General features: G+C 40.5%; 2 protein-coding genes across 10 annotated transcripts in view; one reads left to right on the top strand and one right to left on the bottom strand.

Annotated features, from left to right (window-relative positions):
* Positions 1 to 694: 694 nt before the first annotated feature.
* prr7 (proline rich 7 (synaptic)) lies at positions 695 to 8519 on the top strand. The gene is made up of 3 exons (XM_077545696.1): positions 695 to 1506; positions 3115 to 3810; positions 6919 to 8519. The coding sequence occupies exons 2-3, from the start codon at positions 3453 to 3455 to the stop codon at positions 7425 to 7427; spliced, it is 867 nt and encodes a 288-aa protein (XP_077401822.1). The 5' UTR covers positions 695 to 1506; positions 3115 to 3452; the 3' UTR covers positions 7428 to 8519.
* A 1660-nt stretch (positions 8520 to 10179) lies between these two features.
* The window catches only part of dbn1 (drebrin 1), a 48863-nt gene continuing 32604 nt past the window's right edge, over positions 10180 to 26438 (bottom strand). Inside the window, exons 1-15 of one of the 9 annotated variants that reach the window (XM_077546069.1) lie at positions 23803 to 23870; positions 21252 to 21307; positions 21064 to 21176; positions 20612 to 20686; positions 19474 to 19617; positions 19224 to 19304; positions 18979 to 19130; positions 18829 to 18886; positions 18032 to 18088; positions 17814 to 17934; positions 16358 to 16483; positions 15817 to 15939; positions 14570 to 15021; positions 13483 to 13582; positions 10180 to 13227 (exon numbers count right to left, since the gene is read on the bottom strand). In XM_077546069.1, coding sequence (XP_077402195.1) covers positions 13172 to 13227; positions 13483 to 13582; positions 14570 to 15021; positions 15817 to 15939; positions 16358 to 16483; positions 17814 to 17934; positions 18032 to 18088; positions 18829 to 18886; positions 18979 to 19130; positions 19224 to 19304; positions 19474 to 19617; positions 20612 to 20686; positions 21064 to 21129 — 1611 coding nt within the window. In that variant the 5' untranslated portion in view covers positions 21130 to 21176; positions 21252 to 21307; positions 23803 to 23870 and the 3' untranslated portion in view covers positions 10180 to 13171. Of the gene's footprint in view, positions 13228 to 13482; positions 13583 to 14569; positions 15022 to 15816; positions 15940 to 16357; positions 16484 to 17813; positions 17935 to 18031; positions 18089 to 18828; positions 18887 to 18978; positions 19131 to 19223; positions 19305 to 19473; positions 19618 to 20611; positions 20687 to 21063; positions 21177 to 21251; positions 21308 to 23802; positions 23871 to 26438 lie in introns of those variants that run through there. The other 8 variants (XM_077546071.1, XM_077546070.1, XM_077546072.1 and 5 more) reach the window with 8 other exon arrangements.

Here is a 26438-nt window from a genome sequence, read left to right as displayed (position 1 = left end):
TAAAGTCAAAAGTAAATCAATTACTTCTCCTTGATTTGATTGTGACATAAAGTCAACCCCCGTTTACACATAAATTTAAACACCAAATAGTTACAATCAATGAAAGTCCACTAGCTTAATGCTAACATATATTGTGAAACAATAACACCATAGAGAGGCTAGCCTAGCATAAATTAGCATATCTGTTGTGTGATTATAAAGCTTCAAAAAATTGCTACTTAACATACACAGATCAGCGACACATACAAACGGCTGCAACTAATGATCACTTTCGCAATTAATTAGTCTGGATTTAAAAAATCTTGACGTTTCCATCCATTGTCGCCTGTGCTTAGGCTACGTCATGTTCACAAACTCTACTTCAAAAATGTCTACGTTAAAAACTTCTAATGGCGGATGCGAATGTTTTCGCTACATGATCTTGTTTTTAGACAGTGTAGTCCGACGTCACTTCAAAGTGGCTCTGGATCTTCCCCCATCCTTGCGTCATAGACACTTAGATATATTTGACATTTTATTTGAATGAAGGACACTTCCTGGTATCAAACGTGTTAAAAAAAAGAAAAGAAAATGAGAGCCATGACTCAAAGTAGATGACTAAGTGGCGTAAGGTTCAGTATGAGCAGTCGCAGCGAGTGTGAGCAATACACACGCATCGGTCACAAGATGGCGTGGGCAAGCGCTAGCAATGCTAACAGTGTCAAGGCGCTTCAACAGTGATTTTATTTTTAGCTTAAATAATGAATTTAAAAAAACCTTACAACTTTATCTTTTGCTTTCGTTCTTTTTAGAACACAATGAGTGGTTGACTGTCCAAGTGGGAAAAAATGCACTTTGCTTGAGGGAGGTTGTAGGGTTGTGACCCTGAAATATTTTGGCGGGTGATGTGTGTGTGCCTCACTTGAAGGGTGTCCCTGTTGATGGCAGGAAACATGACGTCAACTTGCTAATGACATGCCGCTATTCACTTTTGGACACAACAATTGGCTCTTGATGGATTTCAACTGGTCTAAATTTCACAATCGCTCATTTTTTACCCGCAGGCGGCCAATTGATCAAAACATTTCCGACAGTTGCAAGCCAAAATAGAAGCACCTACCAAGGCACGTAAACGTAAGTGCCCATCTGTGTTGTATATAATAATAACTATCATAGTAGAACAAAAATAGCAACCTCCTACTGCTGGGATGGAAGGGGATGGGGGGGGCTCATAAGCCCCAACTGTGTCTGGTGCTTGCCAAATACTGCGTCCCTGGAAAACCCCCCCATCAGCTCCATCAGTATTCCCGTCGTATACGTACGGAAAGACGGCGTCACGAAGCAGGGAAGAGTTGGGGGAGGAAGGAAAGGAGGTCCTCGCCGGAGGAGGGGCAGCAAGAGTGGTGAGGGTGAGCACGTCCGCGCCGGCGGGGGATGATGTTGGGACTCATTTTCGATCTTGACGAGCGCAGCACAACACGAGGATGGCTCGCTGATACCGGGGAGAACCTTTCACGAAAAAAAAAGGTGCGTTTACCTGCCAAATTTCAAAATACTGCCATTTCCTGTATTGTTTCCATATTGTTGTTTCAAAAGAATCAAGCCTATTGAAAATAAACCAAACGCGTCTTGCGTCGGCGTATTTTTCTCTCAGGGTGTTTTGGTTGACATGATGTATTTCTCATGTTAATGAAAAAAGGTGAGTTTACCTAATTATGTGTCAAACCTTTAAATGCTTCCGTTTCGACCCCCCCCCCCCCCCCCCGAACTGTTATTGGTTTTTAGACTCGTGTCGATTAAAAATAACCCAAAGTGTTTTTCATCGGCGTTTGTGGGGGGGGAAAAGAAACGTGAGTTCACATACTCACCAATAAATACATTCGTTTATTTACCTCATGTTGTTGTCTCAAAAGAATCAAGCCGATTGAAAATTAACAAAATGTTTCTCTGTTCGGTATATTTTATTCCTGTGGGATTTTCCCTCACACGGTATTTTTTCTAATGTTAATTGAAAAAGTTGGGTTTTATAGTTAATGCGTTGAACCTTGAAATGCTACTACCGTTTTATTTATGTATCCCTTGTTTTTGTCTTATAAGAATTACGATGATTAAAAATAACTATAACTCATCTTTATCGGCATAATTTGGGTTTGTTGGGAGTTGTGACGTAATTCTGATGTGAATCAAAAAATGCGAGATTGCCTGAGCACTTCTTGAACCTTTGAACTTCAAAGGCTTTCAAGTTTTTAATGTCGACGTTGATTAACAACAACATTCGTGTCTTCTATTGGTATTTTTGTTTTATTATAGGAGTTTTGAATGACATGTTGAAGTTGCAATTGTAAAGACGTTCTGTTCTCGACTGCCTCTTTTTTTTTTTTTTAAAGAAACGTAATCTGTACAACAAGCAACCAGGCTGTGTTTACGAGTGGCGCCTCATCGCAGACAATACAGGAAATAAATGTCACGTTCGTTGAGTGTATTTAAAAAAAATTGCTTCTGTTTTGATATTGTGTTGCCTTGGAAGCAAACGGTGTATTATTTATTTGCAAACAAACAGCTTCTCCTCGCCTCGACGGTGATGTGCCGCCATGCGCTTTGCTTCTCATAATCATGGTGAAAAACAAGCAATTGTGAAGTTTCACTTTTGAGTTCTTCCTGTGAAAACGAGATGTCCAGGATACTAGTTGTAGGTGAAAACAACATGAAAACCGAGGAATTGCCTACAGGTGAAAAACAAGCAATTGTGAAGACCTCTGGTTTTGAAGATTTTCACAAATGCTTGTTCATCTCAAGTTGATGAACTAGTCACAGGCACAATCCAAATCTGAAGCTTTACAATTGCTTGTTTTTCCCTTTAGACAACTGCAGATTTTTTTCTTCTTCTGTTGCTAGATCTCTGGCGAACAACCAAATTTGAATATTCACAATTTATTTTTATTTTTTTCTGTTGTATGCATGTCTAACTGGTATAAAATTAGTTTTTAGAGGGAAAATCTCAAATGTGAAGCTTCACAATTGCTTGTTTGTCACCCGTAGACAGCAATCCGATTTACATGTCCGAAGTTGTGTCGTTTTTTTTTTTAAAAATTCTGTTCTATTCTATCCTGTCTTCTTCTGTGTGTCTTTTTATAGATCCGCATGAGGTCAACGTGTCCCGCCGGGGTCTGAGGCAGAAGAATTTGGCACCCCGGGCGACTCGGGTCGTCCCGCAGTCTTGAAGGCACCACCACCATCAAGTGGATGAATGCCTGAAGAATGGATTCCTTCACCGTCTCGCATCCATTCGACTCTAAAGACAATGAATGGGTGTTGAGTGTCACATAAAAGACAAGACGTGACCGTCGAGCCTGCGGAGTTTGGCCGCGTTTGAGGAGCTCCCTCGACTTCATTGACATTCATGGCTGTCTTTTAACACATCCCAGCCTTCAGTCGTCAAAGCCCCGCCTCCCGCCTCCCCGTCCGTCCACGCCATGGTGATGTCCCAGGGCACGTCCACCTTCCTGGCCTGTTTTGCCGGCTTCTGGTTGGTGTGGGCCCTGGTGGTCATGCTGTGCTGTTTCTGCAGCGTCCTGCAGCGGCGCCTCAAGCGGCGCGGCGAGGCTCGCCTGAGGGAGCGCTGTCTCCGGACGGTGGAGACGGAGACACTGGGATGTCCCCCTGTCCCGGACTTTGCGCCCCCGGCACCGATGCCAGTGCCGGCGCCGATTGCGATGCCGGCGCCGCCCCAGCAGCAGATGCCGCGGGACCCGCCGGCCTTCTCGCCGCCGTCTGTTCCGCTTCAGGTTTCTCATCCTTTGCCGGAAGCCAACTGGGTTAGCATGCCAGCGGGTAAGTGGATTGGAATTGGGTCACGTCATGTTCATGTATGCTAAATGCTAACATAGTATCATCATTTAACTTTGAGCTATTAGGAAAAGTCAATGTGAAGCTTCACAATTGTATGTTTTTCACCTGAAGACAATGCTCTGGGTTGCACCTCTAGCTAGGATAAATGCACTTTTCAAAAGAAAAATCCCAAATTTGAAGCTTCACAATTGTATGTTTTTCACCTGTAGCTAGCTTTCCAGTTTCCATGTTGGTTACACCTCAAGCACATTTAAATATAGATTTCTCAGGTAAGATGACAGACCTGAATCGTCACAATTGTATGTTTTTCACCTGTAAACAACGCTCTGGCTTTTCCCGCCTTTTACACCTCTAGATGTTATAAATGCACTTTCACAGGAAACAGTTCCAATCTGAAGCTTCACAATTGTATGTTTTTCACTCTTCTTGCTAGAATAAATGTATCATTGGAAGCCAAAACCCAAATCAGAAGATTCACACATGCGGACTCCTACTCCGCTTTCGTACCTTTCTTGCCTTCCATCCTGACCTCCTTCTCTCCTTCCGTCCTACCCTCAGATGTGCTTTTTGTTTTGCATCTTTCCTTCCTTTTCTTAACCCTGGAGAACCCACGGGGTCAAATTTGGCACCTATAAATTCTGCTACTCAAATAACAAAGACCTTTATTTTTTTTCCCAGCAGTGATTTTGTCCCCGTGTTCTTGTTTCCATTGGCCAAAGTGTGTTTGTACATTCAAAATCCAGTTCTAAAATGCAACAAATAAAACAAAAAATATATATTGTTCAATGTAGCTGTGTATTTGATTGATTATTTTCTTAAATTCTAAATAGTTTATTGACAGTTTTTGTTGTTCTGATTTTTCGAAATGATACCCCTAAATCCCAAAAGGGTCAAATTTCGCCCTAATCCTAAATTAGGGAATAAAGGGTTAAAATTGAAAAAAACATATATTTTGGTGTTCAGTGAATTTATAGCAGTCATTTAATGTATAATTCATCATTTTCCAAAGAAGAAAAGGGTTCTTGGGTTCTCCAGGGTTAAATGACATTTTTGCCTTCTTTCTTTTCTTCTGTACCTGTCCAATACATCCACTTCATTTCCTTGATGAGTGCCTTTTGCGCCGTTATGGGATGCATGCGCCTTACAGAAAACGAAGAAATAGAGAAATGAGAAGGATGTTTAAAAAAAAAAAGAGCATCAGCTGCAGCCAGTGGTGCTAGTAAATAAGAAAAGGAACACACACAAAAAGCAAAAGGTGTCTGCAGTGGCGTCGGAGCGAGACTGATGAAGAGGCTTCAGTATCCAGGCAGCACGAAGACTCAAAGGGAAGAAGCAGCTGAACCCGAGCCAGGAGGACATTTTAACGGCTCCAGTGAGACTCAATTCAGGACGCATTTTTGGCCGACCTTTTGGGGGTTGTTTTCAATTATAACCAAATGACAAGCTAGTGTCATTTTCACAAATGCTGACTGCTGTCCCGGGTTGCAGACTGGGAAGACATTTTCACAGGCCAAACCCAAATCTGGAGATTCACAATTGCTTGTTTTTCACCTGGAGTTAGCTGTCCTGTTATCATGGTGGGTACGAGTCAAACTAGAAGAAATGAAGTCTTACCGCGTTGTCGTCCAAATCCAAATCTGCAGATTCCAATTTCAAATATGAAGTTACACAATTGTTTGTTTTTCACCAATCGAAATATCTCGGATTTTCATGCTGGCTACGCGCCAAAGCTAGTGTTAATTTAGCCTTTGTGGGAAAACTCCCAACTGTGAAAAATCACAGTTGCTTGTTCCTCACCTGTAGACATCTATTTTTTTCTCCACTTTTGTTAACAAGAGTAGGAAAACCTGGGGGGGGGGTTATTGTACATTTAGAACAGACATAACATTTGTGATTAATCATGAGTTAACTAGTGAAGTCATGCGATTAATTACAATAAAAAAATGTTATAGCTTGACGAGATAATTATTAAAAAATTAGGGGCGTCAGGCGATTAAAATTTTTACTTGTAATTAATCGCATGACTTCAATTGTTAACTCTCGACTAATCCCAAATTTTATATCTGTTCTAAATGTACAATAAAAAAAAAATCTAGGTTTTCATACTCTTGTTAAAAGTAGAAAAAAATGTTAAACTAATAGAAATTGTTCAAATCATTTTTTGACGGCTATAACCGTCAATGGCAGTGAATGAGTTAAAAATGTATGAAAACTAGATGTCGAGTAAACCAACATGAAAACTGAAGAATTGTCTACAGGAAGGAAAAACAAGCAATTGTGAAGCTCTCTGTTTTTTTGACGATTCTCACAAATTCTTGTTTTTCACTCACAGCAGCTGGTTGTGCCTCGAATTAGAATATAAGAAGCCGTCACAAAGCAAAAGCTTGACAATTGCTCGTTTTTCATCCATAGGAAGCTCTCTCTCTCTTGTCACAGCTAGCCTTCAGAAGTGTAGTTTTCACGAACAAAAGCCAAATCATAGTCCTTCACAATGACTCGTTTTTCCCAGAAAGACAAGCTTCAATTGCCGTTCTAACCACCCAGCTGCTGCTTCGAAGCAGGCCAGCGAACAATAAGCTCCCGCACGCTATTTTGCCGGCGCAGAGGCACACACGCATCCATAAATACGACGACATCCAGCGCATCCATGGCAACAGTTCAACAAAACAGATGCCTGCCTGCCTTTCAAACACCAAGGACGGATAGAAATAAGACGCCCGCAACAAACGGCGGGCCGCGATGCTCAAGTGTGTGCGTGTGTAGGCGCGCGCGCTGCTGCTGAACGTGTTGTGTTGTGTTGTCGGGTCTCTTCTGCTGAGTGCGGAGACATTTGCCGGAGTTCTTCAAGGTAAATGAAACACGTGGGAATGCTGCTAATTAGCTGACGAATGGAAAATGCTGACTGGGCTCATGGAATCATGACTCTGCAGGATTGACAAAACCCAAAAGCGCCGCATCAGCTAGTAAAGCTCCTCATAATAAACAGATAGAGAAATAAATGTACTCAAATGAACACTCATTCACTGCCAGAAACGTCCAAAAATTTTTACCGTGCAGTTTAGTGACGACTGATTTGATTGTCTGTTCCAGAAGCAGATCTACTTGAGAACCCGCCTTGTTATGAGGAGGCGGTGCTAATGGAAGACCCTCCACCGCCATACGCCGAAGTCCTGGTTGAACCACGAGGAGGCGGCGGCGGCTACTTGAAACCTGCCTCGCTTCGGGCCACGCCCCTCCGGGACCAGCAGGACCCGAGCACAGAGACGCGCAAACCCCCGCCATCGTCGTCGTCCGTGTGCCCCGAGCGGGGTTACTCCTCCCTCATCCGCTTGCCTTCATCGCAACGTTGGGACTCGCTGGGCCACCTCCTCTCCAACGTGGACCTGAAGCCGTTCAACCCGTACGACCCGGTGCCGCCAAGCGTCGCCACGGCAACAATGCCCCGCCGCGATGCCAGGACTGGACCCGGCGGAGGGTGGGAGCGGGGTCTTGGCGTCGGGTTCTCCGGGGGGATTCGGGGCCACGGGACGAGAAGACTGGAGCACAGTTGTGGTCCCCCCTCCGCGTTCCCCCTTTTGGGGCGGAGCACTGCCGTCTAGGATTGGGATTGTCAAACGTTTTGGGTGCACGGACTGCTCACAAGGGAACATTTAGGGGCTGCTGTGAATAGCGAAAATCGGGAATTAATGACTGTAATTGCGAAAAGATGCCACAAGATGGCAGCAAAGCATAATTTTCATATAAGACATGGCTTTGGTGAGAGAATAAAATTAATGTATTTTACTTAATGAATTATTATTTAATGAATTAATGGATGTATGATGAATTTGCTTATTCTGAGCCTCAAATATGAAGGGGTTGGTTGTACCCCAAAATTTAACATGTAACGATATGGGAATAAATTCAGATTAAAAAAACAAATTCAAAAAATTGAAAGTTAAAAGAATAAAGTCATATTTTTCAAGAATTAAAAAGTATTTTTGTCAGAATGAAATGTTTATTGTCCCAAGAAAATAGTTTATTTTTTCAAGATAGTTTGTAAGCTAACCCTAAAGGAAAGAAAGTCCTAAATTAATGAGTCAATTCCCAAAACACAACTTAATTTTAATGTTAATTATAGTGGTCTTATTAAACTTTCAGCAATAACGGGGGGAAAACAGCAGATAAAACTAACTGAAAGGGCGTAAAGGTAAAGTTTCAGCTTGTTATGCTTACGCCTTAAAAAAAAAAAAAGACCACCTTAAAGGCCCTGACAAACAAAACTCAAAACATCATAATAAAAACTACATTAATATGTCATTTTGTTAGGCCTTTAATTCTGAACATGATGTCTATATTCTCTAAAAACAAAAATAAAAGTTGGCAACCCCGCAACCCGTTTGCTCTTGAACCATCAGCGGGTCCCCGCACCCCAGTTTGAGAACCCCCGTCCTAGCTAGTGTGCACTCTCACGTTACAGAGGACGCTAATTGACTCAAAGGAGGAGTCCATTTCATCCCCAACGTCTCTATTGTGCCGAGCTGCCGTTGTCATGGCGCCCGGGAACTGCGTGTTCCCCCGCTAGGCGACCTCTCTCTTCGTGTTGGAGGACTCGGAGCGGTCGTTACTGAAGCGCCACTTCCATCTTCTGCGAGTCTTTGTATCATTACTTTTGAATCGTGGGGAAATAAAAGTCATTTGTAGGGAAAGAGGCCGATTGTGAGACTGGTTTCTAAAAAGCGCGGTCGCCAGCTGGTCTTGGTGGGGGAGTTTGAGTCACTGGCGATGAAGTGGATCGTACTGCCTAAAAATAAATGTAAAAACGAGAGGCTGGAAATGACAACCGCGGACAAATTTTAAGAAGGTAATGTTTGGGATCATTTGAGATATGAGTGAGCTATGAGCGTAGTTATGACTCATATCTCAAGGTACCACAGTACCCAGAAGATGTACAAGTATATGAGCAAAATATAAACGCCCCGGATTTCATTGCGGTCCGAAATAACAACAATGGAGTTCAGCCACTCTCGTTCTCAGCGACTCAAATCGACTTGGAGCCGCATGCTGCTTCATCAAGACATGTGTTCAAACACATTCTCATAGGATTAAAAATAAATGTAAAAACGAGAGGCTGGAAATGACAACCGCGGACAGATTTTGAGACAGAAAAAACATCGAAGGTAATGTTTGGGATCATTTGAGATATGAGTGAGCTATGAGCGTAGTTATGACTCATATCTCAAGGCACCAAAGTACCCAGAAGATGTACAAGTATATGAGCAAAATATAAACGCCCCGGATTTCATTGCGGTCTGGTTCAGCCACTCTCGTTCTCAGCGACTCAAATCGACTTGGAGCCGCATGCTGCTTCATCAAGACATGTGTTCAAACACATTCTCATAGGATTAGTTTTATTACACAATAATCCAATTTTTCAATAAGAGGATGTGTTGCCTGGCAACGTGCTCGGCGGCCTCGATTACCAGTGGCACACACACACACTCATTTTGTGATGTCCATTGCCATGACATTATATATACGCACACATCTATGTGTGTGCGTGTGTGTGAGTGTATAATTAATATATTAATATATATATATATATATATATATATATATATATATATATATATATATATGTGCTGTCAAAGTTAAAGCATTAACTGATTAATTAATCACAAAAAATGATCGCATTAATCATAAATTAACACAGATTAATCGCACTATTAATTTTGACCATAGATGATCCTTTAGCGTGACAGCGGATGGCTATGTTTATTTAGGGTAGAACATGTTGTGTTTGAGCTATTAACATAACTATATGCATTAAAGTCATCAAAGCATTTGATACATTTTTGCGTATGACATTTAGAATATTTCCATCATCCATCCATTTTCTTGACCGCTTTTCCTCACAAGGGTCGCGGGGGTGCTGGAGCCTATCCCAGCTGGCTTCGGGCAGTAGGCGGGGTACACCCTGAACTGGTTGCCAGCCAATCACATTTAGAATATTTGTTCATGTTAAAATATTGGGGTCATTTTTTGGTCATTTTTAATTATGCAAGTAATTATTAGAAAAAGAGGATGAGAAAATGTAGTGGATCAAAAAACTGTGAATGACTTTCTTGTAACATTAAATGTCAAAAGAATTAACATATAAATCTTAGATAAAAAAAAAGCCTTTTTAATTCAGCGATTAATCGTGATTAATAAAAATTCTAAATTGTGATTAATCTGATTAAAAAATTTAATTGTTGTGTTAATTTGCCACGCCCACTCGAGTGAATGACCGAATTACTGTACCACCAATTCGTGCACAGCTCTAGTATGCACAGTGTTGTCGTCCAAGAAAAACAAAACGAGTCAGACAGGTTGCACTTTTAGAAAACAATTTTAATTTGAATGCATCAGTGGACATTTTCTTGAACAGATAGCGGTAAATGGAAAACAGGATGTCTACTGTATGTTGCATGTTTCTTATATGTTCAGTACTTAAGTCAGTCAAACACACGGGCGCAGATGGCACTGGGGACGAGGGGAGGGGGGTCGAAGTTGGTGGAAATTAAGTTAAATTAAGATATGGAGCTGCTCCGATGAACAGGGTAAATTGTGATACAACTGACGCGTTAAGTTACACAAATGTCGGAACTCGTATCGCTGACTCAGGATTTCAATCAACCTTCTTCCTCAAGTTGGATCTCGAAGTTCGCAAGGCAGACAAATCTTACAAGCCAAGCGTGTGCTATCTGCCTATCATGTAAACATTATAGTTACATGTTTTGTTGTGCTTTTTTTTTAAGGCTGGGAAGCACTAGGAGTACGCAACTCTAAAAGTCTAAATTCCGATTTCCAATTGAACACACCATGAGTCTTCGCTGTAAAGTATATATATATATATATCCCCAGTTCCAAAATTCCATCTGCGCCACTCAAACAAACGGCTGTCCGTCTGTGGTGGATGACATGAAAACTACCAGCAGCTTCAAACGTTCAAAATGGAGGAAAACAAGAGCAACGAGTGTGCGATTGTGTGTGCGATTAAAGGCATTCTCTGATGAAAGCAGAAGCATTTTCAATTTAAATTCGAATTTGATGACATTATTTAAACTCCTCTCATTGCCCAAAAGATCCAAATAAATTAAGTACTTCATAAATTGCAAAGTCAAAAGTATTTTGACTTTCTTTTGTATATTTGGAGGGAAAAAGTCCTAAAATTGAGGAAAAAGTTTTTAGTCATTCCCACACTTTCGTAAATGAATGAAGACTTTTTTTTTGCAATAACACAATTTTTTCCTGTATTATTAGAAAAAATGGCAAATTATTACTTTTTTTTGCTCATATTAAAAAAATTCTAACATTACAACTTTTTTTGTCGTATACTACAGCTTTTTCCTACACATTTCGAATAATTTTTATATCTAACTTTCTCATCAGATTACAACATTGTTTTAAAAATCGTTTTATAAAGGCAACTTTCTTAAAATATTTTTTTTCCAATCTTACCTTTCCACCTTTTTTTCCCCTCCTTTCTCCCCATGATTTTAGGATTTTCTTCCTCTTTATACTACCCTAAACAATACAACCCAATCTTTTGTAATATTTAAAAACCAGGGAAAAAAAATCTAAGTAAAAGTTGCATACTTATGAACTTATGTTGACATGAGCGTCACAATGGAGCAAATGATGCGGCACGCACATTCACATGTATTATTAATATCAATATTATTATTATTGCCTAGGAGTTTAAATTTTCTACAAGGAATATACAGCAAAAAAAAAAAAAGACTAGAACAATGTTGCCAATATTCAAAATGGGTCCTTGAATGTCAATTGCAGCAATCTTCGTTTTTTATTTCCCAAACATCTGTTCCTAAGTAATAAATTATTTAAAAACTTTTTTCTTTGCGTAAAAAGGCCTAAATTGATCACCAAAAGGTTTTAAAAAAAATTACGTCACTTTTGGAATATTTTTTTCTAGCAAAATTAAATTTCACATTTATTCATTTGACTTTATTTTTTTTTATGTAATTTTTTTTCCGAGTGTGGCTAATATTCCTTTGCATTAAAATCTTCTTGTGAGGACCAAATGCTTGGAACGCTCACAATTTCCAATAACGGTGTGATAAACCCCAAATCAACATGTCCAAAACGACTTTTTTTTTTCATGACTGTGCAACATGTTCATTGCTTTTGAAAGGAAAACTCTTCTAAAAACTTGGAAAAATATCTACAGTATAATCATCAGGATGTTTTTTGTTTCTTTGAGTCTGCAAATACATGAAAAAAAAAAAAAACGGGGCAAAAATGCACAATTGAGTCAGACGCTTGTCAAAAGAGAAAAGTGCAGCAAAAACTACATTGAGACACTTAATCTCGCATTCAGCCGCAAAAAATAAAACAAAGCAAAAAAAACCTCAATGAAAAAGATATTTTGCTTTCGATGCGATAAATAAATATTTAGTCTCTGCGACGACTAAATACAAGATTAAGCGACTCGGACAAAACGAGAAGAAAGGCAGCTGAAGACGATTTATTCAATATCGAATAAATGCTCAAACGACTTTATCATCGAGCGATAGATGCTAACTAGTAGAATTGTATTATGTCAGTTGAACTAGTAGCAGGCAGTTGTTAACTGCCGTGCGCCACTAGTAACGTAGTTGTCCTACTAGTATGGCAAACTTGTTCAACTACTAGTTAGGAGAAAAAAAGAGTGTATCCTTGATTTCCTTGAGGTTCATGTACAAGTAAGACAATTTATAGCGCACTAGTAATGTTTTTCCACTACTAGCAAGCTAGTGGGCATTTTGGTGCCATTAGTAGCATCCAGTAGGCTACTAGTGCTTGGCCTATGCCAACTAGTCAGGTCTAGAAGCTTTACTAGTGCAGCACAGGTTTAATTGCACAGATAGGTTGAAAGTGGTGCCAGTAGTGGATTTGTATTTTATTTTTTAATAGTAAAATAATGTCATTATATTACTAGTGAGGAAAAAGCATACTAGTACATGGACCTTAAAGTGGGTAGCATGGATAGTGGTTTCCATAGCACTGAGCTTTCTTAACATCCTGGTTATTACATCTGCATAGCAAAATAAAAAGAAATAAGAAATAAATAAAAAAACAAACACAAAAAAAAATCTTATAGCGAAACGCCCGCTTGTTCAGCTACTGTTATTATTTTCCTCCCCCCCCAAAAAAATAAGAATACACAAGTCGTTTTCATTCCAGACTTTTTCGTTTTGTTTCTTTGAATTTTTACATTTTTTTCCTGTATGTTTTTTCGTAGAAAAATGTGTTTCTTTTTACGAAGCGCACTTCCTCATTTTCGGCCTTTTGCCGTCTGATTGGCCGGCTGGCTGGCGGGCTAGTCGTCATCGTCGTCCGCCACGGGGTCGGCGTCCCAGCATGTGATGTCAATCTCTAAAAACAAAACAAAAACGGCAGTTAGCAACAGGAAGATTGTTTTGCCCAATCATAAACCTGAAGAAAAGAAATGCAACCCCCCCCCCCCCAAAAAAAAAAAAACAAGGAGAGTGGGATAAATTCTCAAACCACTAGGGGGCACTATTACACCAGCCTAGAACGGTAAGACTATTTTAGCCAATCAGAAGCCGGAGGAAAGATATTATTAACAACATCAAAATAAGCTGACATTTTTGCTAAACGTAGAATCACCTGGTGGCTTGTTATAAAGGACAGGTGTGGGTTTTGCCGAGCCCTCCTCCGATTGGCCGAATTCCTCCTCCTGCGATTGGCTGAAGTAGCCCTCACTTGCCTGGGTTCAAAGAAGACAGAATATTAATGATTGAAATATTAAATATTAGGAAGCGTTGACTTGTGCTAAGGTTAGACAATGATAATGTGCTAAATGCGGTTTCACCCCAGTCCTATAGATGGCGCTAATGGGCATTGTGATTTCAATGGCAGCTTCCTGCTTGTAAGATTTTTGCAGCACTTTCCCTGCAAAACTAAGACTTTGTTGTAGCATTATATTTTCTCGCAGTTTTTTTGATATTCCTCTGAACATTGCGTCAATAATAGAATAACTTGCAATGATTTTTCTTTGTATAATTTGTTCTTGTAATCTTACATTTTTCTACTTTTACTATTCTTGCAAAATTATGACTTAATTCTCTCAATCTTACGATGTTAGCAATTAAAAAAAAAAAAGTACTTACACTTTTGTATCGGGAATATTGCAACCATTTTCTTACAAAATTGCAACTATTGTAGTAACTTTTTTTGGTCACAATATTAGCACTTTTTCCTGCATAGCTACAACTTCATCATATTATTATTCTGGCAAATGACTTTTTTTTCTTGTAAATTTAAATGTATTTCCAGTCATAATATTGCAACAATTTTTTCGCAGTTAGTTTTTTCATCACAAGGTTAGCACATTTTTTGGGACATAATTACAACTTTACTCTTGTCATGTTTTTGTGTGTTAAACTAAAAATGTTCCCCCCTCATAATATTGCAACTATTATTCTCATGATATCAACACTCGCCTCACCCCCCATTAAGTTACAACTTTGTTGTAATAATGACTGCATTTTTGGGAAAAAATATTTTCTTGCACCCTTTTTTGCCCAAAACAACAAAATTACGACTACATTGTCTCAATACTGCAATTTCTTTCGTCACAATAATAGCATTTTTCCACTGAAAACTTACAACGTTATTATCATATTTAAAATTTTCCTGTGTTAAGCCAATTTTTCAATAAATACATCTCGACTTTGTGTATTGTCATCCATACCTGAGTTGCTTCCTTCATCAGCATCTCGCCGTTGGTCATGAGCGTTTGACCGTCGCCGGCGGCGTGCTGCAACGCGTGCTGGTAGCTGAGCGTCATCTGCTCCGATGCGTTCACGTCCACCAGGCTGCTGGGGTCGTCCTCGGTCGCCGAGCACAGGCCGCCGTCTATCATGTCGTCAAAGCTGAGGAGCGGCTGCGAGCGAACGCCGCCGCTGGCGGTGTTGTCGACGTTAGCAAAGTCGTCGGGAGGCCCGTCGCCCATCAGGTCAACCAGGTCGTTAGATGCGCGGGAGGGCTCGGGGGCGGGGGCGTCCCACACGTCTACTAGGTCGTCCGTGGCTGAGTCCCACGTGGAGAAGGCGGTGGCGGGCTCGCGGGCCTGGGGGGCCACGCTCTGCACGGGCTTGGAGGTGCTGGACTCCTGGACCGGAGCTTTCTGCTCCTGCTTTGGCTCTAGGGGACAAATGCGCAACGATATGTTACAGGCGCAGATGGTTTCCATAGCAACCATACAGTACACTTAGTATTAGTTCTTATTAATTTAGTAGCTTAATTTCCAATATTTACTATATTTATAGTGATGAATTATTTCATTATATTTATTAAAAAAATATGATATATTGTAATAGTTATTAAAATAATAGTAATATAATTACTAATAATAGTTAAAAAAAGAAATATATACATTTGTTTTATATTCAATTGTAATTACTTAAAATGCGTAATTATTATTTACAATAATAGTGAGTACTACATATAAGCTAATACAGTTTGTATTATTTAATTCGAAAGTTCATTTTTATGACCAGTAATTTCCTGAATTACAGTATACATTGTCCTTACATTATTATTTTTTATGTATTTACCTATCATTTGTATTATTTTGATTTGCTTCAGAAGTTTGTTATTACCAACCATTTATTATTAAACATTTTATTTAAAAATTTAATTAATAATTAATAGTTTTAATAATGTGAATTAAATTGATTAAATATGAATACCAATTTAATTGAATATTCCCTTAATTAATTTACCATGCAATAAAAAAGACCAATACTCTCTTATCATCATCAAAATAATATTTAAACTTTAAAATGAAATGTATAATAGAGATTCCTTAATTTTGTAAACTATAAATGAATAAAATAGTACAATGTAAATAGAAAAAAAAGAAACAATGACTGCATCCAAATTGAATGAAATGTCTTGCACTTAACATAAATGAACATTTCTGAAAGTTTAACTCACCCCAGTCAAAGGTGCCGTCGTGCTCCATGTTGGCGTCCTCCTTGATGGGCGTGGTGACGATTTTGGGGATGGGCGACACGGCGGCCACGTTGCGCTCGCCGCTCGCTTGCTCGTCGTTGTCCCCTAGGGGGCATAAAGGCACACGACGTTTCATCAGAAAAAAAGTGCGACAAAATAAGATGAGCAACCAAAAGTTGGGTGGAAGACTCGACTTGAACCCCGACCTCAACCCCATCAAACATCAACAAAAGCTTTTTAGGCAATGACTCATACTGCATACCAGCAAATGCGTTTCATACACTACCAAAGGATCATGATCATTAGATCAAATACAAGCCATCCGGAGTCAAACACGTACACAGTCAGTGACACACTCACAGGTAAGCAAAGCTGCATAGAATATGTGTGTGTATGTAAATGCGAGATGCAGATTAAAATCTGAAGATTCCCAATTTCTTGTTTTTCACTCGTAGCCAGCTCTCTGCTTTTCAAGTTGGTTACACCTCTCCGTCCTGCCGTTCTGCTAACGCGCTGTACATACCGGCGGCAAGGTGCGTCCGTGTGTGTGGCACGGTGGCGCGAAGTGGCGACACACCCCTGGGCGGGGGAGTCGAAGTGGGGCTGCTGGGACTGTGCTGCTGCCTCAAGAAGGGGCTTTCCAAGCGGCCTGGCGGGGGTGGGGTGGTGGGGGGTAGGAGATATTGAGGGGGGGGGGGCGTCGGATGCCACACGCAGCCACGCACGGATGACGAAGACAACAAGCAATGCAAACAAGGAAGAAAGACGACATGAGAAGGAAGGGAAAAAAAAAAACAGGGCGTTGCGAAGACAAAAAAAAAAGGTTGGGTTAAATGGAGAGAAACGAAAGCAAAGAGGGAAAAGAAAAGAAGACGAGGTTAGTGTGCTTGCACACGTCGACAGTGCAGATTGCATGCAAGAAATTAAACGCAGCTGCTTCTTTTGTTTCGTGTCAATAGGAAATACAAACCTAGCAAGCGTAAAGCATAAAAATAAATAAATAAAAATTCGTCACATGAATGTGCGGTTGTCATAGAAACACACTTCTGAAGAGAGATCAGGTTATTTTTCATTACCTCCACCAAGGGAATTAAACAAATTGCAGTTTTGTTTGCTTGGTGATGAAGTGCTGCACCCATGAGGGAAAATACAATCCATGTTGTTATGAGCATTTCAACTAATTATTAAAAAGTTATCCAAAGAATGATTTGCCATTATTGGTAGTATAATATATTATTAATAAAAATATATCACCAACAATAATAATGACAACCACAATAACAGACACTAACAATCATCATCACCATCATGAATAAATAGAAAGTTTTAATTAATTAAATTAATAGACTTTTTGTCATTAAAATACTATTTAAAGTGCAATCATAACAAATATGGAATCCAATATATTTATTATTGGTACGTATATAATATGAACAGTATAAAAACACTATTAAATAAAAATAACAAGAACCATGCCATGAATAAGTAATAAAAACTTTTTACAACAATATAAAATAGTTCAATATCCCATAAAGACATGTGTAGGTTTACTATTTTAAAAATAATAACAACAAACAAGAACATAATGTAAAAGAAAACACACTATCATTAACAATGGCTATGACAACATAAAATAGTAAAGATTTTTTTATTTATATTTATAAAAGTGTATAATAATAAAAAATAATAACAATAACAGTAATAATACTAACAATAACTGCTACTACTACTAAATATTAATTATTCACATTTTTACTGTATTTTACTGTATTTAAGGCTCAACGACTAGCTCACGTTGCCGTCATAGTAGTAGAAGGGGGTGGGGTGAGCAATGAGCCATTTGGACAAGAGGGGGAAGGCCGCCCTGAAAACTGGCTGATTTCAACCAGACTACAAAAAAGACTGAAAAGTTGCAATCATTTTTAATCGTTGGGCTATTCCCAGATCCAATTGGTGGAAAAATGCATCATGTGACTCACCGGCCCGGTGGATGGTGACGGGTGAGGTGTCGACGCTGATGGTCATGGCTCGTTCCTTCTGCTTGAAGAACTCGCGGGGGTTCCCGGACCGCTGAGCGATGATGGCCTTCGCCTCCTGAACATGTAAGCGGTATGGACAGGTTGTTTTTAATTGCATGTTCGATGGGAAATAAAAAAATAAAAAAATCTCGACGGATGGATAGATTGTTTCAGCATACCTCCACTTCAGACTCTTTCTTGTCCAGGCTGAGGTCATCGATGCTTAACTCTGCGGGCTGTGAAAATCACAATTTAGTTTCCTTTTATGAATAATATTGATCCAAACTTGCGGTTCATAGTTACATAGATGTGAAAGTGTCCCGTGTTCCAGACTGTAGAGAATTCAGGTGTCCGATTGTTATGTCAATTTGAAGAAGTAATGTTTTGACTTTCACCAAACCTTTCATTCATTTTCCATACTAGTCTTCATTAGGATATTTTTCTATATACATACTCAGGTGTCCAGTTGTTATGCTAACTTGGACTCCCATCTAACAGACTTCCTTCTATACATTTTCTACACGCAATGAGGGTTGCGGTTGATCTGGATCTAAATTTGGGTGGGAGAAGTACACCCTGGATTGGTCGCCATCCAATCACAGGGCACGTATAAACAATCAGGCATCCAAACTCAAAATCACACCTATGAAAAATTTGGAGGCTTCCATGAAACTGACGTCCTTTTATGATGGTTTAATGTCAACATTGTTCCTACATGCCCAGGTGTCTGCTTATTATACTTGAATGATTGTTTTAACTCACAGAAGCTGCAATCCATCCTTTATTGCAACGCTTGTCCTGATTAGGTATCTCAGCTGACTTTACAGCCACTAGTCCACCATGCTGCGCATTATTCACAAATCATATTCTTTTAATGATGTTTAAAAATGAGTGTTCCAGCCTCGAGAAACCCACAAGGCCACATACTCGGGTGTCTGGTTGTTATGCCAAGGGCCAGTGAGTCCGATCCACTTACTAAGGTAGTCTGGCTCTGCAACCTGTCTTTGGCCTCCTCTTCCTCTTGTATCTTCTTCCTAAACACATAAAACACAAAATCAAGTTGTTATTATTTATGCGTACTTTTTTCAATTAAAGCTCTCTGTGATTGGGTGTCAAAAGTGTTCACCTGTGCTCTTCGATCTGCCTCTCTCGCTCGCGGTACCTCCTCTCTCGGTTCTCCTGCTCCTTCCTCTCCAGCTCCATTCGCTCCTCCTCGAAACGCTGACGTTCCTCAGCCAGCTTCTTCCTCTCCTCCTCCTTCCTCAGCTCCTCCTCGCGCTAGGCAACAAAAATTCAGGTTTTTGCATCTCGCCGGCAGCGTTATTGTTGGATTATTATTATTATTTTTTTTTTCCAGTTTGCTCAACCAACCTTGGCCTGCTCCCAGAATTCTTCTCGATTGATTTTCTTCATCTCCACCTCTGCGTTGGTCTTTTCGTACACTGTACCCTTCTCCCGGGGAAAGGAAACAACAGAAACAAAAGGTGAAGATGTGTTAACTTAGCCTGGAGTTTTACACATAGCAAAAATAAACTAACTACACACATCAGCATTGTTTCGTATCGCAAGTGGAGTGTAGTGTGGCATATTGTAATTGGAGGGAACTGTATCTTTCTATTACCACATCTCCGTGCTCCTCCTCTCTGGTTTTCAGACGGCTCAGGACGGGACTGGCCGCCACAGTCGTCCCGTTGGTGAGACGCTGCCCGATGGCCGACGGGTCGACGTCGTCCAGGCTGCTGGCGTTTATGATGACCGCTACACCCTGAATAAAAAACGTGAAATCACTCAGTATTTCTGCTCCCAACTTCGTCACATCCCACACAAGAGTACTACACTCTGAGACTCACTCTTATAAACAGTCACCGTTGCTTTAATCTCTTTTTCCTTTTATCTACTCTGCAAATGCTAAAAATAGGCTGTCCGCCAGGTGAAGCGCGCACATTAAACACAGTGATGGCGAGGAGGATCGCAGAGAGATTACTTAAAAGAGTGTCGGTATTAGTCATGCACCGTGTCGCGCACACACTGCTCTTTGATCGTCCTACAGCTTTTAACATGCTTGCTTCCATAAATAAAATAAAATTAAATCTATCCAAAATTTGGGTACCTCTCTAGTAATGGCGTATTGTTCATTGAAAAAGAAAAAAAGTAACATGTATTCATATTGGATGGACTCGGCCAGTAAAACAGTGGTTAGCTCGATGACTTGTCATGATGCTAATCATCCAGGCTAGCCAAGCTATTAGCCTCTTTTTCATGTCAAGTTCTCTAAATCAGTGGTTCTCAAACCGGGGTACTTGAAGGCGCTCCAGGGGGTACGTGAGATTTTAAAATATATTTAAAAAGTACAGTATATGTAAATATTTCAGAAAGATATATGTTCATAAAATGAAATTTAGCTTCAGTAGGCTATTCTATTTCAGTGTTTATAAAAACCAGCATCTCTCCCATACCAGAATGGTTCAAACCAACTTTTCATATGCCACCTAAAATCACATGTCAATTACTTGAAAACTTTTTTAAAATTCAGTTAATTGTTTATTTTTGAGAACAGAGCTGAAATTAACCCTAACCCTACTGAAATAAGGTTGAGAACCACTGCTCTAAATTATCACCAAAATTTGACAGCATGTTCCACCCACATTAGATAGCAAACCAAAACGGACAACTTCCTGCTAATTTTGGGGCACATGTCCACCCGGTGTTGGTGCTCGGGTCCTGATACATGAGCATAATCGTAGCTCGACTAAGATTACCTGGAAGAAGTCTGCAATGGTGGCCACGTGGCTGGCACATGCGCACTTCCTGGCGTCGGGAACGTCGTCTCCCACCTGGCACAGCGGGAGGAGAAGTAAGGTTATAAAAGTAAATTACAATAGAGCCGACTCGGCGGAAGAAAAAAAGAGATTTAGAGTGTTCCCGAGAAACTGATGTGCACCGTTAACTATGATTCTTTCACAGTAATAAAAAATAATGGCACTTAAGACAGTCTCAACTCTTTATCTTGTCTAGTGGCTACACAGCTATAACTGTTAGCATGTTAGCATTTGGTCAATCCTCATTAGAAATACAATGAATACAAGGCAAGAAGTAAAACCCCTATTCACCGGTATTAGCATGTTGTCTACTTGGGTGGCTATCTTGCTATCTGTTAACATCCCATGTTATTATGTATCACAAAATTTATAGATGCGTATTTTTTCTCTACCCAGTTGATGAGGATGTATCGCGGCAGGGCAGCGTTTGGCTCCTTGAGGCTGCAGAAGCCGTACATCACCCTGGCGCTGTCAAAAGTCAGCGTGATCTCTGCCAGGCCGCCCCCTGCAGCGCAAAAGGAGGAATAACGTCCATCAATACTTCAATTCAAATGTAGGCTGCAGATAAAAGGGAAATGACCTCCTGACGATGCCAGCGTTAAGTCGTTGCTGTCATCTTCGTATGCGTACAAGGCCCTGTAAACAAGACACAACAGAGAATTACAGCGTTACATTGATATCATTTAACATTAATACCTCTGAGAGGCCTGCTGTCGGACCCATCACACTATGTTGCTAACCAATACAGCAGCACCTCCTGCATGAGAGTGCACACTGCGTTTAGGTGTTTTACACGGTCCAATAATCACCGGAAAAGTGCACCATCAATTGTGGCTCTCCTTTTCCTCGCGTTAGGGCATTACATAAAGTAAAAGCCATTGTAAAGCTTGGTCAAACTGGATGAATATTAAAAAGGGTTAAAAAGCACATTCTGATACATAAAGGGCTTCATGGAAGAAATTCTGCTTTCCACGGATGTTTGGCTTCAACGCTACATTGCGTGTGTGCGTTTCGTGAGGTTGTGTTAGACGTGCGTGTGGCTCGAGGGGGCCAATCAGCAGCCGGTCCGGCTGACCTTACGCTATTACAGCCTGCGGCCCTTGTCTGACTTTGTGCTGACCTCCCTGATTCTGATTTCTGCTTAGTCACACTGCTTGGGGGGAAAAAATTGACGTCCTGCATGTCATCATTTAGCAGCACTGTCCTAGCAATTATATTGACCGCGTGTGCTAACAGCAAAAAGATTGCTTGTCCAGACATCATAAATTTCACGCAGTTTTGGATCACATTCCATCCAATTTCTATAGTGCTTGTCCTCATTGAGGAAGAGTTTGTGCTTGTCATCATATTGTTTCATAGCACAATGTTAAAGAAAGGGAATTTCTTGCAAATAAAGGCAGTGCGCTACACATGACAACAATCTCTCCTATTCTGAGTCATCTTTTATCTACTGCTGTAAATCAAGTGTTACAAAATGGATGGATGGATATTATTTCAATAAGTACAAAATTAAAGGTGGGAATTTCTGGCAAGTGCAGGTAGAGTCCTCCATCACGTGACAAAAATCATTTGTGTGTAGACTCTTTATATCTTTCGTAGCTGTAACTAAAAGTAGATTGGACCTTAAGTGAAGAAGGAATAATGCATTTTTTGAAGCTATACTGTAAAATGAGAAAAAAAAAAAGAAAAACAAGAGAGGAGAGACGAGGCGCAAGTTAATATTGAGAGGGCGCCCTATGAATAATTCTCTGCAAAAAGCAGACAGCTGTTTATTATTCATATGCAGCCCCCGTGACCCAGAAACGGCTCCAAGAAAGATGGAGAGAGTGTCGAATCACGGTAATAGCCGAATTTTAACAGAGGACTGATGAAGGCAATACAAAAAAAAAAAAAAAAAAAAGACGAACAAGAAGAATTGGCGAGGATGAGTAAAGTGGTGACAAGTGATTGCAAAAGACAAAATGAATCAGATTAATCAAAAGCTTCTGGAACTTTCCTCTAGTCAACACATCTCTTTTCATTTTCAGTTTTGTCCAAGCACCTCATTCCGGTTCTTTATTTCCCATTAGCAGGATGGGGAAAAAAAGAGACAGGCCACTTGGGAGCGTCGCTATGGCAACCGGGCGCATCCCCCCCCCTTCCACCCCTTGTCGTTATGGAGGCAACAGCAGTTTATGACCGGAGGCTAGTGGTGATGTTAAAGATAGGAGGAGGGTAGTGGCAAAACAAAAAACATTCATAGTTATGAAAGAGGTTGCTTATGGAATGGACAGGACCGTATGTATTTATTTTTTTTTATTATATATAATCATCTAAGCAGTATCCAACAAAATAGAATAAAAACCCTTAAACCTGAAAGATTTGCATTCATATCCAACGACATACAATGTATTTTATTTTATTTTATTGTGGTCTACTAACATAGAGGGAAGCATGATTTGTGACATATAATACCACCAGGGGGTGATAGAGATCTTCTGACTGATTTGAGTGAGCTCTCACAAAAGTATTGGAACAGTGAGTCCAATTCATTTACTGTAGACTACAAAATAGATGGATCGAACACGTGGCTGACAAGTGTATGTCATATTCCAGTACTATAAATCTTTAACTCGCTGATAGCGAACTCACTATTTGGTCAGAATGAGCAAAACGTGTCATAGTTTTGACGAATTTCTGAGTAGAAGAGCTCAGCCTTATCTAAATAGAATGAACAAGCATTTGAAGAATGTCTAATGCGATATGATCAAATTATGGTTCAATTAGGATAAAAAGCTGCGCAAATTATGTGAACATTAAAGTGAGTTTCGAGTGTGCAAAGAATTGCTTCAGTTGCCGTGACAACCTGATTAAAGTGGCCTCAGTCTACAGAGATTCGGAGGGTCGGAATTAATGTATTCACATGTGGTGAATGGACCATGCTTTTATTGTATTTACTTTTTTTCCCCCACACTCGGGGCTCTGTTTGCGCAAGTAGAAGAAAGCAGCCAGGCGGTGGCGCACACTTGCTGGCGAGATGACAAGAGCCAGCCTGTCGAGCAATGCGGAAGAGGCGGAATGCACACACTTAAGCTCAATATTACGAACGCACTTGCTGGCAAGATCCAGCCCACTGTTATGCATACACTTACTGGCGAGATGACGAGACGGAGCCTGGAAAAGCAACTCTGAAGAGGAGACAGGCACACTTGGCGATGAGATCCAGCCCACTGTCTCTCACGCGCACACGCACACGCACGCACGCACGCACGCACGCACACACACACACACACACACACACACACACACACACACACACACACACACACACACACACACACACACACACACACACACACACACACACACACACACACACACACACACACACACACACACACACACACACACACACACACACACACACACACACACACACACACACACACACACACACACACACACACACACACACACACACACACACACACACTCGCTCGCCACTGTTATGCATACACTTACTGGCGAGATGGCAAGAGCAAGTCTACCTCGCTGACATGGACATGGCCAAACACCAGCAGCAATAAACACATTTAATATCGCTTTTAAACACGTACTGGCCGAAGAGATCCAGTCACTGATTTGCATACACTTGCTGGCGAGATGATGAGAGCCAGCCATAATGAGCAATCTTAATATCGCTGTGGCTGGAGAGATTCAGCCTGCAGTTATGCATACACTGCCATCTCCCCTGTAGTCGTGAAGCTCAGGCCCCACCCACGGTCATCATGGCAACAAAATCCAGACTACCTATTGGCCGAACGCTATACAGGATGGGGGGACGATGGCTGGCTCACATGCAAGAGACAGTGCTAAAAATGAGCTGATTTCAGCATTCAAGTAATTTACTGTGCTATGAGTGTACTGGAATGCTTGATCCTTGGGGGAATTTGGCAAAAGCACATCACTAACTTAACTAAAATTCTGGGAACTATTTTGAATTGTGGAAACAAAATGACATAAAACATCTCCTTTCACGGCGAAAGCATGCGGCCGGTCAGGGATTTTTGCACAAACAGGCGGAAAAAAGCCAAGTACGAGAAAAGTGGAGATAGCATTGTGTTATTTATTGCGGAAGAAACCATAGCGGTGACTTCATGCACAAGCAATGGAGTGAACGCACAGACGTGAGGGAGGGGGAATTAATGGGAGGGAGGCGAGTATGAGTAAGAAAAGGGAATGGGGCACTGAAGTAGACATTTGTACGTGTCAGGAAGCTTTTGCCCATCAAGCAGACAGCAGACATGGCAAAAATACTCACAAGTACAAATACTTGTGTTAAAAAAGGGAACATAATGAAGCTCCATTTACTTGAAAAGAACAGACTCCAAAATGTATCGAAGTAGTAGTGATCTGTTGCGTAAATGGTTTTAACACTGTGACTACAAATGCTATTTGTTAGCCTGTCTGTAAAATTTTGCATTGTTTGTTAGCATTAAGCTAAGCTGTATTGTCTGTCTAATGCACTGTTTGTGTTTACATATGCGCTGCTTAAGGGATAGCCCATCTATAGCATTTTGCATTGTTAGCATTAATCTAAGCAGATGTATACAGTCAAAGTAAAAAAAAGAAGAAAAAAGACTGTACTGGTTTAACTGGAATATGTAAATTAATAACTAAAAAAAAACCATTCAACATCCTTCCACTGATTTTTTTTTTTTTTTAAATAAAAACTTCTTAGCTGATCATATCATTGTCTAACACCATAAAACATCAGTGGGGTGCTTTTCTGCACCACTGACGTGACTTCAGCTTTTCCCCACCCGACAACGTCACTTCTCATGCAGATGTTCGCAGGGATAAAAATGAATTGACCAGATGGGAATCCGTTGTGCGGATCCCAGCCAAACCACCAGCAGCACCGGCAGCGGCAGCTGAGGCAGCGAATCGAGCAAGATTTTTCCATCGATGTTTGTTGGCTGCGGGTTTCATTGTCGTTGAGTGTTGCCATTACAAAAAAAAAAAAGCTCTGACTGGTGTTCGATTGTCTGGATCAGCAACATGTCAGCGTTCACAAAAGAGGCGCAGAGACCATTAGCTCATCGCAAATGTGCTGCAGACGAGTTAGAGAGGCTATTATGATGTCAGATTGTCAGGAAGGATTAAAACTAAAAGACTAAACTCTGACTACAGATTGCGGTCAAACCAAAAGGAAGTTGAAACTGAACGTAGTGTCGCAATAGCCACGTGAAGCATCGCGAGCAAACTAAAAAGTGAAATGAAACTAGCACAAGCACGTCAAATGAGGCAATATAATCAACAGGACACCAGAAAACAACTTTTCTGAATATGTGCAAAGACTTTTTCTGGCCTTTTTTTTAAATTACAATTTGCCATTTAAGTGCTCCCTCTAGTGGTGCGGAAAAGGATCACTGAATTAAATGTTCAACCTGCACAAGTTAGCGTTAAGTGGAATTTAGTTGTATCTAACTTTTTAAGCACGAAAACATTTGAACTTAATCGTGTTTAAAAATGTTTTCAACTATAATATTTATTTAACTTTTATATGTCATAAATGTTATTTGAATCATTATTTAAGTACAGTTTTCTTATCGACAAGTGTAATATGGCATCTGGGAGATGAAGTGCTGCCCCCAAGGGTGAAAATACAATCCAAGCTTTGGCTTTATTTTAGCGGCCATTCCCTTTCATTCTCACACTGGTCGTCACGCCAACACAAGCTTGCATTGGCCCCGCAGTAGAGGGGAGCAAGTGAGCGAGCCACTGC

This window comes from Vanacampus margaritifer, chromosome 16 (assembly GCF_051991255.1).
Source record: "Vanacampus margaritifer isolate UIUO_Vmar chromosome 16, RoL_Vmar_1.0, whole genome shotgun sequence".
Lineage (NCBI taxonomy): Eukaryota > Metazoa > Chordata > Actinopteri > Syngnathiformes > Syngnathidae > Vanacampus > Vanacampus margaritifer.
This window is presented reverse-complemented; position numbering and strand designations above follow the sequence as displayed.

Excerpts from the sequence above, each read along its gene's own strand:
- prr7 (XM_077545696.1), top strand. The coding sequence starts at position 3,453 with ATGGTGATGTCCCAGGGCACGTCCACCTTCCTGGCCTGTTTTGCCGGC. Across the intron at positions 3,811-6,918 it reads CTGGGTTAGCATGCCAGCGG|AAGCAGATCTACTTGAGAAC; the intron begins GTAAGTGGATTG and ends TGTCTGTTCCAG.